Source organism: Argentina silus, assembly GCF_951799395.1.
Source record: "Argentina silus genome assembly, chromosome: 12".
In the NCBI taxonomy this organism is placed as follows: domain Eukaryota; kingdom Metazoa; phylum Chordata; class Actinopteri; order Argentiniformes; family Argentinidae; genus Argentina; species Argentina silus.
This window is the reverse complement of record NC_139666.1, coordinates 14,570,098-14,584,551: the sequence shown is the minus strand read 5'-3', so window position 1 is coordinate 14,584,551 and position 14,454 is coordinate 14,570,098. Positions and strand designations below refer to the sequence as shown.

At 45.1% G+C, this 14,454-nt stretch overlaps 1 protein-coding gene across 1 annotated transcript in view; it reads left to right on the top strand.

The window, feature by feature from the left end:
• cps1 (carbamoyl-phosphate synthase 1, mitochondrial) overlaps window positions 1-14,454 on the top strand; it is a 34,696-nt gene that overhangs the window by 12,835 nt on the left and 7,407 nt on the right. Inside the window, exons 26-32 of the mRNA XM_083681565.1 lie at window positions 1,385-1,579; window positions 2,971-3,038; window positions 4,795-4,870; window positions 6,304-6,381; window positions 11,692-11,799; window positions 11,960-12,049; window positions 12,401-12,571. Coding sequence (XP_083537691.1) covers window positions 1,385-1,579; window positions 2,971-3,038; window positions 4,795-4,870; window positions 6,304-6,381; window positions 11,692-11,799; window positions 11,960-12,049; window positions 12,401-12,571 — 786 coding nt within the window. The remainder of the gene's footprint in view (window positions 1-1,384; window positions 1,580-2,970; window positions 3,039-4,794; window positions 4,871-6,303; window positions 6,382-11,691; window positions 11,800-11,959; window positions 12,050-12,400; window positions 12,572-14,454) is intronic.

The window sequence follows — 14,454 nt, the reverse complement described above, 5'->3', positions numbered from 1 at the left end:
TAGGAGAAATGAGATGTGAGTGGAATTGCTGCAACTTATGATAGAGTTTTCATAGAAGGAAAACCCAGAGCTATTCATCTCCAAGCCCAGGGAAATTAATTCACTGCTCACACTCCACTCTTGCATGGATGAAACATCTCCCGCAATATTCAGCTCATCTGTTGACTCACATTTACAGAAACACTGAAAGCGGTTATGCAAACTGTTTTAGCTTTCCAAATTCACGCTGTGAAAAAGAACTGTGACTTCTCTCTCCAGACTTCAAGATGAAAGAAGTATTTATTGACTTTTCTTGTTGATTATTTTGAAATGCTGAGAACTTGTTATTCACGTAGTGCACACACAGCATATGAGAGTTTGTTGTTGCAAACTCTGGTCCTGCTACCGGCAATTTCCTGACCACTGTTGGACACCTAAGCCCGGCTAATTCCGACTTAAACTCACAGAAAGTTATCAGTTGGATGTCCTGACCAGTTTGGAACCTTCACTGGTTGGAGAGTTTTGTGTGCTTGTTCAAATGCTCGTTATATCCAAGAAGTTTTAGATGTGTTTTAAGTGAAAAACAGTACAGTCCTGAGGACATAATGGTCTGCCTTAGTTAATATATACTCACTGTTTGCAGTGGTCTCTGATGTGTGGTAAATATAGCCTTTGTTAATCTCTGTCTGAGGTGTTAGGGTTAGGGTTAGCGGTTGCTCCGTACCTAGCCCAACTGCATTTAACACCCTGCACATGCTCAGTTTTTTGCATGTGTGTTAATACCCATTCACTTTTCCTTCCAGAGGAATTGTAATCCAGTTAAAGTGGCGACGGGATCATAGTGTGATTCAAGTATTTGTTTACTCCTCCGCCCCTCTCCCCAGTCAGAGCTGGGAATTAGCGTAGCATTAGCATAGCAGATAATCCTAGAAGGGTGTAGGAGAGCAGGGCCTGTGAATAATGATAGAGGTTAGAAGTTAGGTGTTGCTGTGGAAATGCATCCTCCAGAAGATCAGACAGGAAGGGGTGATAAAGGATGCCATGGCATGGCCCCGGTCTACTGCTAGGGTGATCGGCATCACATGAGTCTGTGATCTAAACACTCCCAACTGTTGGAAGTGTTTGAAGATGAACATTGGGGAGCATATGTAGGGGATAGAGCGATGTCGAGGGCATCTGTTGTTTCGTAAAGCTGAGAGAGTCCAACAGACATGTATGGGTTGGATGTGTTATATAAGAGTCTCTACATGCCTGGTAGTTTATCTTCACTTACAGTATTATAATGACTGGACATGATTATAACAGTCAGTCAATCCATAAATATTGAATTTACATCTAACAAATGCTCTGTTTTAAAATTCTATAATCGTGCTGGTATACACTCTGACTTCCACACTGTCCGCAGGGCTGTACAGGCAGCATTGTCTCTGTAGGGGGTCAAATCCCCAACAACCTGGCCATGCCTCTGCACCTGAACGGGGTGAAGATCCTAGGCACCAACCCTCTGCAGATCGACCGGGCAGAGGAGCGCTCCGTCTTCTCCACCATCCTGGACGATCTAGGTGTGGCCCAGGCTCCTTGGAGGGCCCTCAGCTCTCTGGTAAGAGGCCTCACCATGCCCAGGCTGTGTGGCATATGTCTATAAAAGCACAGGCTTTAAAAGAAATCTATATTCTATAGTTGTCATAACTATTTGTATTTACTAAATGTTACTCTGCAGGGTTCTATCTCTAGCTTTTATATAGTGCGCTTGACTCCTTGCATCCAGCGTTGCTTCCATTTCACAGTTTTCTGTCTTTCGCATGCACACCCGAACACTCGTGGGGTGTCAGAGAGCCCGCAGCCCCCCCCAAGTATCAGGAGTGCGGAGACGTGTCGACAGGAAGTGCTGAAACGTGTCTGCTCCATTAGTGTTTCCGTGTTCCTGGCCCTCAGGGAGGCGAGCGGGAACCTGCCTTTAGATATACACACTGCTACTGTATGTCCAATGAAGAGAGGACTATCTTCCCCCAAGCCTTACCCTAGACATTCCATCTGTCTCTCACTTATAGTAACAAAGGACACTATCTGTATTTTAATGGGCCTCCTTTTACGGGAATAATCCAGGAAGCCTCCTGCTGCAGCACAGACAGCCTCCCAGGAAAGGGGATCTGTGTTTTTGTGTTCCATTCCGCCAGGGACTGGTGTGTAATGATGGAGAAACGGAGGGCTAGAGACCGAGAGAGGAAAGAGACCTCTCAAAGGATGATGATGATGATGATGATGAGGAGGAGGAGGAAAGCCGCCAGTCAGGCAGCCCAGCCCAGCCTGCTGCCAGAGCACTCTTGAATCATTCTGGAGGCTTCCGTCCCCTCCTTCCTTTGACATGAAGAAAACCTCTCTTTCTGAAATTTGAACATTGATTTAAATGTTGGAGCTCTCATTTTGGCATTTTTGGCTCTTAGTGTCGTTTTTTATTATTCTGCGGACAGAGTTTTGTGCTCTTTGAAGCCCTGTGCTAATAGCGGGTGAGTGTGAGAGAAGCTTTTAGGTGGAATGAAGTTGCCGCCTTACTCTGAGAGCTGTCTAATGGTTACCTTCCGGCATGCGAGCTTCATAAGAAGGGAATTGCCCTGGAGTAGTGCTTTGATAAATCACACACACACACACACACACACACACACACACACACACAGAGTCGGTTGTTGTACACTCAGACCTGTCCCAGGTTCTGGTTGGAATAGGCTATGCTGGTGAACTCTCTTTCCTCACTCTCTCAAAGACTCTCTCACAGTATAGGGAGAATTGATATTAAAGACCTGCCATTCTATGACACTTGGGCAGGGAATTGCTTCTGTGTAGTTTTGCCACTGCTCAATGCTTGGAAGTTGTCATTTGAAATTTAATGGTAGTTATTTGTCATTTCTTGTCTCCTGTGTGATTCTTAAAAGTAGGCCTGAGTAGAGACAGCACTATAGTGACACCCATCTTGCCCTGTTCTGTCTATTTCAGGAAGACGCCTTTGCTTTTGCCAGTAAAGTGGGCTACCCATGTCTCCTCCGCCCCTCATATGTCCTGAGGTAAGTTCTTTCAAAATCACTCTCTCTCAAACAATCTGGCCATATTTCTGTTATGTTGTAGCTCCATATGTCCACATAGAGAACACATTTGAATTCAATTGAGTGTGTCTCAGAAGAATAAACAGTCGGTGTGAAGCACAAAATTAATTTGAAAGGTAAAAGCGACGAGACTGATCAGCTAAAGCGGGGGCTAAATTACCGTTTAGTATTTGTCACGGCTACCTCTTTGAAGCGGCTCAATTCCGAGAGTGAGGAAATTGAAACACAGTCCTGGAAACACAGCTCATCAGTGTTTTTGAGTGTTGTTCAGATTCAGAGGCTCTTGATTTCTCATTTACACATCACCTTGCAAGCAGACGCTCAATTTGAAAGCGCATTGGGGGACTAATTTAGGTCCTTGATGGTTGTTTGTACCAGCTCACGTGCACCAGAGAGGACCAAACACAGGTGTGTTAGACTACTCCTGTTTTGTTTGGTACCAGCCGCCCATTTTGTAGTCATTATAGCACTTGCGAGGTGATATTAGGGCCTCCAGGGGTGGTGTATTGTTTCGTTTGCATCTGACCCAACAGGACTTGAGTAAGGAGTTTGTTTTATGGCACATTATCAAAGCTTTGAGAACAAAAGGACAGGCATTTTAGCAAGCAGAGACAAATGTATTGTGTAGTGTTCAATAATTGACACCCAGTATAAGAAACAATGACAGTTGAACATAATTTGCCATAAGTGTTGTTTATGGTACATTTTTATTAATGAATGTTTTGTCCCGATGGGCCCCTTCCTCCTTGTGGCATGATTCAGTCCTGAAGTCTCACTTGTTATTCCTCATCCTCTATGTCTTAATTGCCTTGTTTGTTGACATTGAAGAGGAGCCTCTCTTCCTCCTCTCCTCTCTTGATTGTCTCCCTTCTTCATCGTCTTCTCTCCTCTTTGCTGTATCCTCGATGGCCCCAGGCCAGTCTGGCCTCTCAGATCTTGACGCCCCCAAAGCCTTTTAACTTTCTTCTGACATGTTAGTTAATTGTTTGCGAGTGTTCTCAGATTCACTGTCCACTTCATGTCCTGAAGTATGGGAGCAGCAGTAAGCACCAGTACTATAGCATCTCTTCCACCCTCAACACCCAGACACCTGAGAGACACTCTCAAGCTCAAATCCACACAAGAATACCCTACTTAACCATAGTTTATTCAGGGTTGTCATAACTTATCCTTCCCAACGACTGACCTCTTATTGACCATTCACAGTACAGTTCAAAGAACAAAAGCACTAATACATGCTTGAAATACTTGTAACATTGAGGGTTTTGTAAGAGACAGTGCTGGTTGGCCATGTGTGCGCCTCGCAGCTGTCAGGCCCACAGCATGTGTCCAGGAGGAGTAGAGCACTGACCCTAGCCTGTCTGTCCACTTGGCTTCTGCAGTTGGATGCCCAACTAGCTGTCCAAAAGAAGAAAAAATAAATAAAGAAAAAATAACGAGTTTTGCCTAAACGTATATTTCTTAATGACAAAGCTCTGAAACTCATTCTAAAGAGCCTGGAGTATTTGCTGACCTAAATATATTTTTTCTCTTGTCTCCTGTTTTGTTTTTCTGTTTTAAACCTTTCTTCCCGATAATGATGATGCAACTGGGAGATATCAACCATTGAGCAAACAACCTTCATGTTCAAATTCTGTTCTCTTGTTTCCTTCCTCTCTCCTTTCTTTTTTCTCTGTCTCTTCCTCTTCCTCTCCTTCGGTGTTTCTCCCTGTCCTAGCGGCTCAGCCATGAACGTGGCATATGGCAAAGAGGAGATGAAGCGCTTCTTGGAGGAGGCTACTCAGGTGTCCCAGGTGAGCTTTGAAGGTGTTGACATCGTCTTGTTTACCCTCTGGTATAATAGACTCACCTAAATCCCCCCTCTACTCAACACTGAAAATCTAATCAAGCTGTGGCCACTTAATGTACACAGATGCAAACATATCCTCCTCTCACGAATGCACACGCAAAAGTTATCTTTAATACAGGTACAGTATTATGTGTCTATGGTACCAATGTTGGGCAGTGTGCATGAAGTACACACACACACACACACAATCCCATTTGGGTTTGTAGTCTGCTTTGTAACTTGCAGCTCCGTAGCCAGTCTGCCACAGACAAATCAAAAAAATAACTAAATAACAAAACTCCCTGACTCCTGCTAATGGTCTACTCACCTACACTCAGACCTCTCAATGGCCCAGGGGTAGTATTGATTTCCCTCCCTTTTCTCTCTCCTTCCTGTGCTGGCCCTCTTTCTGCTGTCCATGTTGGGTTTCAGTAAAACCGATCTGTTGAGCTTGTGTCCCCAGAGGCTAAGTGTTTTGTCAGTAGAGCTCAGTCAGACATAGTGGATATACTCTACTTTATGACACATACAACAGCTTGTTCAAAATGCTGAATCCAGGCAGCATTCGACATAATCAGGTCTTGCTTATAGTACATGTAATATGTAATGTAGTATGGTAGTATGTAATGTAGTACGGTATTTACTGTAGACAAGTTAGTACAGAGATGTACACTTGATTACATGCACATGCAAACTTAAGCTAAAGCACTAATAATTATAACCTCATTAATATAACTCATTACCAAGCATTTATTAATTCTTATGTACAGTATCCTCACCATGTACAGTACACTTCAAACACACACACTCCTCATGTTGCTCATGTTCCTCTGCACTCAATTAGCTTGTGCTAATTACCGGCATAACTGCGGGCAGTACTTGTTTTGTTTGCCCAACTCTCTCACCTGCCCTTTCCCTCTGGTTGGCACTTGTGCACCTGGCCCCTCACCATGCTTCCACCTGGGGCTTCCTGAGCAGCCGGTCTCGTCAAGCATGACTCCTCTGCCCCTTGCCCTCAGTGCTTTCAGCTCTGACCACATGACCCCCCCCCCCCTCCCCCTTTGCTTACTGCCAGCCAAACAGAACACCTCTTAGTCTGAAGTGGAGCAGGCCCTGTGGCCTGTGATTGGATGAGCCCTGTTGCTGGCACACAGAACCAGACACCTGCCTCTCAGGGCTGGCGGAAACGCAGCACACATCAAGAGCTTCTGTCTCCCTTTCAGACTTGTATCCCGCTGGAGCTTCACTGGCTTTGTTAGTGATATTGCCTATCTGAGGTGCTGGGGAAATATTTCGGTATGACTGTATGCAATCGGATTTCTGCCAAGAATCCCAACTGAAGTGTCTGATTATTGTACCTTGTAGTGTGTTCTTATATGCCCTGCTCTGTTTCTACAGGAACATCCAGTTGTCATCACCAAGTTTGTAAGTGGGGCCAGAGAGGTGGAGGTGGATGCAGTGGCCAAAATGGGCAAGGTGAGCTACAGTAGTTCTCTATGCTGCACGTAGAGCAACAAGTGTGGGCTTCTACATATTTTATCTCATTTTAATCAAGGTGAGGTGAGGGATAACACGTGTTATCATTACTGAGCCGAAAATTCAGTATGTAACAATGTTATTCACTCTACCACTTCAGTATGTAATACAAATTGACGTTCTATGCAGGACACTTTTTCTGTCTATTACTCCACTCTGCAGTAATTGAGCATTTAATTCACACTATTATATTACTTCACTCTGTAAAAGGAGGGATAGATGAGATATTGTCAGGAATAACAGCCCTGTAGAAGAATAAGCATATGGAATATCCCCCATCTGCAGTGAAACACATTATAGCTGTGAAAAGAGGATTGGCAGATATATATCAGGGAAAATGGAATACATTAAATTGAAAGCCAGAGAAAACGAGAAATATGTTTTCTTGATTTGTATAAAATCTGTCAGGCTAGATGGTATCTATCCAAGGCTGGATGAACACATTTCTTTCGCAAGCATGTATTGTTGGTTTTGTGAAGGATTTTTAGATATGCAGCCCTGAATACATGTTTTTCCGAAAAATATTTTTGGAGTTCTTTGACCTTTATCTTTGAGATATTTTTGAAGCCAGAATTTTCTTTGGTGACCTTTAGCCAATGAGGCGGTATGTTTTCCAGTCTGTTCTGTTTTCAAGCCTGTTCTCCAGTCTAAGTAAGTTAATTTAATCTTGTTTAAATTCAGTGTGTTGCTGGTAGTTTTGCTGTGGCTATCCTGCCTTAAGCTCTGGGACCTAGTTTCTGTTGAAAGCTATCTGTTTGAAGCCAATTGCTGTCAATCTCCAGTGGGAGGGCCTGAAACTATTCTGCAAGGTATTTAACTCCTGCTCACCTTGGACCAGGACGAATACATTTGGGATTGAGTGGTGAAACCTGTCTGGTCGTTAACTGACCGTTAGGTGGGAGGGGCTGCTACCCTGCTAGTCATCAGCAATTACAGAATCTGCATTTCTGTCTTGACGGTCAGAGCGACAGCCTCTACGACAGCCTCCTGACACGAAGACGAAAGAGTCAATCTGTGGAGTCCATCGAGGCAGGCCTGAGAGGAAGGCCAAACTACTAAGTATTTTCATTCTATTAGTTTATTTTGTCACTACTCTGAGTATATTGAGCACTACCTACATCTTGTATTGCCCACAAACCCTCTATCTCTATACCGGCAAATATCACAATGTGCTTTCTCCTCATTCCTGTTATTTCATCCCTCAGGAGGACACATCGACGCTAACCATTCCAATCTAATCTACCCACCATGCTCAACTGACCATGACCTCACTGTCGCGGGAGGACTTTGGAACTGCCAGTCAGCGGTCCGGAAAGCAGAGGCTATCTCAGCTTACACCTGCTTCATGTCCCTCCACTTCCTTGCCCTCACAGAGACATGGATTACACCGGAAAACACAGCTACTCCGGCAGCCCATTCTGATGCCTACTCCTTTTCTCATTCCCCTAGACCATAGGTGTCAAACTCATTCCATGGAGGGCCGAGTGTCTACAGGTTTTTGCTCTTCCCATCTACTTGATTGATGAATTAAGGTCACTAATTAGTATGGAACTCCCCTCACCTGGTTGACGAGGTCTAAATTGAAAGGAAAAACCAAAAACCTGTAGACACTCGGCCCTCCATGGAATGAGTTTGACACCTATGCCCTAGACTCTCTGGTCGAGGGGGAGGCACAGGATTCCTCATCTCACCTAAGTGGTCACATAATGTCCTTCCCCTGTCACACCTGTCCATATCCACCTCCGAATTCCCTGCTGTTTCTGTCCCCTCCCGTGTCAAGCTTCACATTGTTGTTATCTATCGTCCACCAGGTCAGCTTGGCCATTTCTTAGATGAGATGGATGTCCTTCTCAGCTTCTTCCCTGAGGACGGTACACCGCTCTCACTACTGGGTGACTTCAACATCTAGTCAGAGAAGCTTCACTCGTCTGGAGTACTTGACCTTCTCTCCTCCCTCGGCCTAACCCTGTCCTACTCTCCTCCGACTCATAAGGCGGGCAATCAGCTCAACCTTGTCTTCACCAGATCCTCCAACACCTCCAACCTGTTACCCCCCTGTTTTTTGTTTGTTTCCTCCCTTCCCCTCAAATCCACCCCCTCCCAGTCAGTCTCTACCCACACTATCCCCCCCTCTCCCCTGACTATATTCTAAAACTGGTCACATCTAAGCGGGCAACCACCTGCCCCCTTGATCCTATCCCCTCCCCCTTTCTCCAATCCATCTCCAAAGACCTCCTTCCATTCCTTACCACCATAATGAAGACCTCTCTATCCACAGGATCTGTCCCAGCTGCCTTTAAGACAGCCAGAGTCAAGCCTCTTCTCAAGAAACCAACTCTTGACCCATCTGCTGTCCATAACTACAGGCCGGTATCCCTTCTTATCTAAAACCCTTGAACGTGCTGTCTCTAACCAACTGTCTCACTACCTCCTTCAGAACAACCTCCTTGACCCTCCCCAATCCGGCTATAAGGCTGGGCGCTCTACTGAGACTGCTCTCCTTGCTGTCACGGAGGCCCTCCACTCTACTCGAGCTTACTCTCTCTCCTCTGTTCTCATTCTTCTGGACCTGTCTGCTGCATTTAACACAGTAAACCACCCGATCCTTCTCTCCACCCTCTCAGAACTGGGCATCTCTGGCTCTGCACTCTCCTGGTTTACATCCTACCTGGCCGATTGCTCTTACCAGGTGACGTGGAGAGGATCGCTGTCCTCTCCACGAGCCCTCACCACTGGGGTCCCCCAGGGCTCTGTCCTAGGGCCCTTACTGTTCTCCCTCTATACCAAATCTCTTGGTTCTGTAATTTCCTCACATGGTTTCTTCTACCACTGCAGATGACACTCAACTCTTTCTCCCCTTCTAACTCACAGGTGGCAACACGTGTCTCTGCGTGTCTTGCAGACATTTTCGCTTGGATGTCAGCCCACCACCTCAAGCTCAACCTTAACAAGACTAAGCTGCTCTTCCTCCTGGGGAAAGCCTTCCCTCTCCAAGACTTCTCCATCAGTAGAGCACTCCCAGACAGCCAAGAACCTTGGGGTGATCCTTGACAACCACTTATCCTGTGTGGCGAACATGACAGTGACAGCACACTCCTGTAGATTCTTCCTCTACAACATCAGAAGGATACGTCCATTCCTCACCAGAGAAGCAGCACAACTCTTGGTCCAGACACTTATGATCTTTCGCCTTGACTACTGCAACACACTCTTGGCCGGGCTCCCCGCCTCCGCCATCAGGCCTCTGCAGCTCATCCAGAATCTCCCCAAATTCTCCCATGTCACCCCCCTCCTTCGCACCCTTCACTGGCTCCCAGTAGCAGCTCGCATCAGATTCTAGACCCTGGTGCTTGCCTACTGGCTGGCAAAGAGAACAGCCCCTCCCTACTTGCAAGCAATGGTCAGGCCCCAATCTACCCTGCCCAATCACTCAGCTCTTCCACCTCGGCTGGCCGCCTGGCACTGCCGCCTCTACTTGGATGCAGCAGTCGCGCTACTTGGTCACGGCTTTTCACTGTCCTGGCGCCCTGCTGGTGGAACGAGCTTCCCACTGCTGTCAGGACTGCAGAGTCACTACCTGTCTTCCGCCGTAGATTGAAGACCCACCTCTTCAGGCTACATCTTAACTGTCCCTCTTAAAGACCTCTTCATCCCCACTACCCTCCTGTAAAAGTTATTCTACTGTAAATAAAAAAAGCATTGTGACTGCCAGTAGCCCCTGGACCTAGCATAGATTACTTTTTCTTATGATGACTGATGGATGGATGATTCACTTACTTAGACAAATGTACAGTATTTGTTACAAGTCGCTTTGGATAAAGGCGTCTGCTAAATACCATAAATGTAAAATGTAATGTGAATGTTTTCTCATTTGCTTTCACTGACATACAGTATGTGGGTGTTGTGTGAATTAACACTAGTTTATTGATACTGAGAACTCTTTTTGTGGGGATTTACATATCTTCAATATGTTTTTATTTGTTTTTTGTTTGCCACCCAATTAACCTCAAGTTCTATGCAGATAATCATAAGAAGGCTCTGTATTATTCTTGTCTTGGCCTTCACAGATAACCGCAACATTGAGGGGAGGGATATTTAGCTATGCTGTCAGGAGTCAGTGACCCAGGGAAGGCTTGGGGCAATGCTTTCCTGGAATAGCTGCAGTGTCAGGGAAAGGTGATCTTGCCATGTAAAATAGTTTTGCTGTGTCAGCTGAGAAGCCTGTCATTACTAGAAGTGGGAGTTTGGCCGACATTCCAGAGACGAGGCCTTAAGTTTCACTGTTACATCATTCTTTGCTCATCTCAACCGGAACTGGTGTCCAATATCAGACATCATCGTAGCTGAGTGCATACTGTATGCAGATGTTAGCTAGTTAGAGACTGCATAAGCTGCTCAACCATATTGACCATCATATGTGAGAAATATCAAAGCTAGTGTGGTTGGTTTGGAATTCTGATCAACATGACAGGACAAGTTTGGCATGAGCCGAAGTATATCTGATCATTATTGCACATATTTTATGACAGTTGGTTTTTCCATTCTTTGATGATGTTACGTGATGGAGGACCTGTATGGACATGATTAGAATAGCTGTTATGCATTTATGGCTGTATTTATGGCAGCATTTATGGCTGTATGTTTCTCTTTTTTCCACTTTCCTTTTATATCCCTTCTTTCCTTTTCTCTGTTGCCCCGCTCTTTTTCTAGCACATTACCGATCCAACCATTGATAAACAGGTCTTATTATTCATGGCAGACTGTGTGAGCAGCCAGGGAGCTCTTTATTTTCCCTCCCCCATATTAATTACAGGCTTCATCAGAAGTGAGCTAATGAATGGTGCGGTTAGCGGGTGTTTAAATGTGCTAATGGCACAGAGGTTCATTGATATACCACTCCTTTTCATTGGGGCGAGGTGTGGGGGAGTTAATAGTGTCATTAGCAATACTGACACTTTCTTCACCGGAGAGCATGTTGCTAAGAGAAATTCCCCGCTTTATTTTAACTGTTCATTCGCCTCCGGTTACGGTAGCCGTTAAGAACCACTCCATCGGTATTTGCTTACATATACATAGGCTAAGGTTTTTGGATGAAGTCATTAATTGATAACAGGAACTGATATCATTATCTATCCATGAATAATTGTTCTCAGTTAAAGGGTGTTGATAATGATAACGCTAGTTGGCTGTATAACATATATGATACGTTATATATGACTATGATATGTTATATATGACCTGTCTTCTCAGGTGCTGGCCCATGCCATAACAGAGCATGTGGAGGATGCTGGGGTTCACTCTGGAGACGCCACCCTCATGCTGCCTACCCAGAGCATCAGTCAGGGGGCGCTAGAAAAGGTCAGCACTGATAAACTTGTTAAAAGTTTTGTTGCGTTTGAATGTTATAAATGCAAGCCTAACCGCCCATAATGTCTTTACTCTAGCCCTGTGCATTTCCTCACAGTTTAGTTCATCATAAACAGCATTCATATTTTGTGTTTTTTCCTTAACTCTCAAGGTGAAGACTGCCACTCGAAAAATTGCCAAGGAGTTTGAGATTTCAGGGCCGTTTAACACTCAATTTCTAGTAAAAGGCAACGATGTGATGGTAAGAAATGGTTCCCAATGCATGAAGAAGTGATGGATTGACATTTTCACGGCCAGTTGTGGAAAATGCAATTTGGTCATACATCGAAATAACTCTCTGTGGTCACAGCGAATTACAAAGCTGGATAGATTTCATTATTGGATGCCGTTTTTGCAAATTTGATTTGCCAAAGTTAAATGGTACCTCCCCATATTGGACTCCTGTGGCTCCTAGCTGGTTATAGCCCTATTAGATTTGAAAAAAGGACAGTGTGTGAACTAAGTGAATTTAAGTTTAAGGGAGACAGAGAGAACCAGAAGCCAAGTTATTGTGTGTGTGTGTGTGTGTGTGTGTGTGTACTCCCTCCCTCAGGTGATAGAATGTAACCTGCGAGCCTCCCGCTCCTTCCCCTTCGTGTCCAAGACCATTGGGGTGGACTTCATCAACGTGGCCACGCGGGTCATGGTGGGGGAGCCAATGGATGAGTCCATCCTGCCCTCCCTGGAGAACCCCATCATCCCTGTGGACTATGTGGGCATCAAGGTGAATGTCTGTCTCTTTTGTGTGTGTTTCTTTGTGTCTTACCTGCTATAGACTAGGAGGAGTACTGTAGGGGAAATGGATGACGAGTACTGGTAAGCAGCCTCATCCACCTATTATATCCTCCATAGTCTTCATGACTAAGTCTGCAATGAACTGCTGTAGACTGTTGTATTGCTTTAAGCATGGTAGGTATGTTTGCAGCCCCAAATGGATATACACTCACCAAGCACTTTTTTTCGGAACACCTGAACACCTTCTCATGGTGGAGGTGGTGTAATGGTGTGGGCAATGTTTTCTTGGCACACTTTGGGCCCGTTAATAGTAGTCAATCATCGCTTGAATGCCACAGCCTATTTGAGTACTGTTGCTGACCATGTGCATCCCTTCATGGCCACAATTTACCCATCTTCTAATGGCTACTTCCAGCATGATAATGCACCATGTCACAAAGCAAAAGTTGTCTCAAACTGGTTTCATGAACATGACAATGAGTTCAGTGTTCTTCAGTGGCCTTCCCAGTCACCGGATTGGAATCCAATTGAACACCTTTAGGATGTGGTAGATTCACAGCTTGAAAGTGAACCTGAAAAATCTGCAGGAATTGTGTGATGCAATGATGTGATACTGTATCGACCTAATGATATTGTATGTTATTAGGTACATATATATTATATGAGATTAAGGTTTCAATGGATATGGGGGGTAAAGGTGACAATTGTGACTCCATGCCTATAGTTCAGTGTTGACGCAGAACGTTTCACTAACTTAGCTGTAAGATTGGAATGTGAGTGTGGTGCCAGCTGCCTGAACGGTGTGTTTTCTCCCAAAGTAATTTCCTGTATAATTACAAAGGATTCGCAGCACAATGGCTGTGGGTTGGGAGGCAATCGGGCAGGTATAATCCCCACCTCCTGCCTCGCTCCAAGTTTTCAATATATCCAGTCTGCCGTCGAGGAGAATATTAAACAGAGCAGTGAATACTCCGGGGGCGCCGAGCTGAAAAGACTTCCACATTTACCCAGAGTCAATGATACAGACCTGACTCCATGATTAGCTGAATGGTGGGCATGCACAAAGGAAGAAAACCATGCACACAAATGGTTGTATTTTAAACGCCAGTAGCAATCTGCAGAATCTCTTTAGATGGTGGAATTCTCTCTGCAACTTTCTATTATTGGACTGGTTTCAAAACCAGTGTTCTCTGTGTTGTTCTGTATCTCTCCCTATGTCTAGCTTACCCCCTTCCTCCTTTCCCTTTCCCCTGTTGATGGGGGGGGGGGGTGAAAGCATTTTTTCCCCAATGGCACTATGATTTGACTCGCTCTGAATTGACAGACTTTGACCAATTCAAAATTCCATACTCTACTTTCACATCATCTCCGACTCTCGCCATGTCCCATCTCTCTGTATCCTGGACAAACATGCTAAATGATGTGCGTGTCAGCATATGCTCCTGTCTAGACGTTAGACGGGGCTGTAAACACATTGGAATGCATGAATACGTTATGCAAACCCGTACTCCTCGACCATCCAAGACAGAGTGAGAGTCCCTCTCTCCCAGCCTCCCTGCTAGTACAGACAGCAACAGCTTCCAGCCTTTTCCCAGAAAGACCAGCAGACTGTGTTTTATCTGCCACTTCCCCCCCCCCCTTCCCCCCCTCCTCCTCAGCCCCCTTGTTCAAGCTCCAGGAACATCTTAGGAGCGAGATGTTTTCTTTCCCTAACAAGTCCCAATTGTGTAATTTTATATCAAACTTCACAACAATGCAACTGAATTAAGGCACCAAGATGACTGTCTGAGGAGAATAATACACACAGAGGGGCTGTTTCTGTGTGAAGGAAATGCTAGTAATAGTTGTGTACAACTTGATTCACTTGCATGT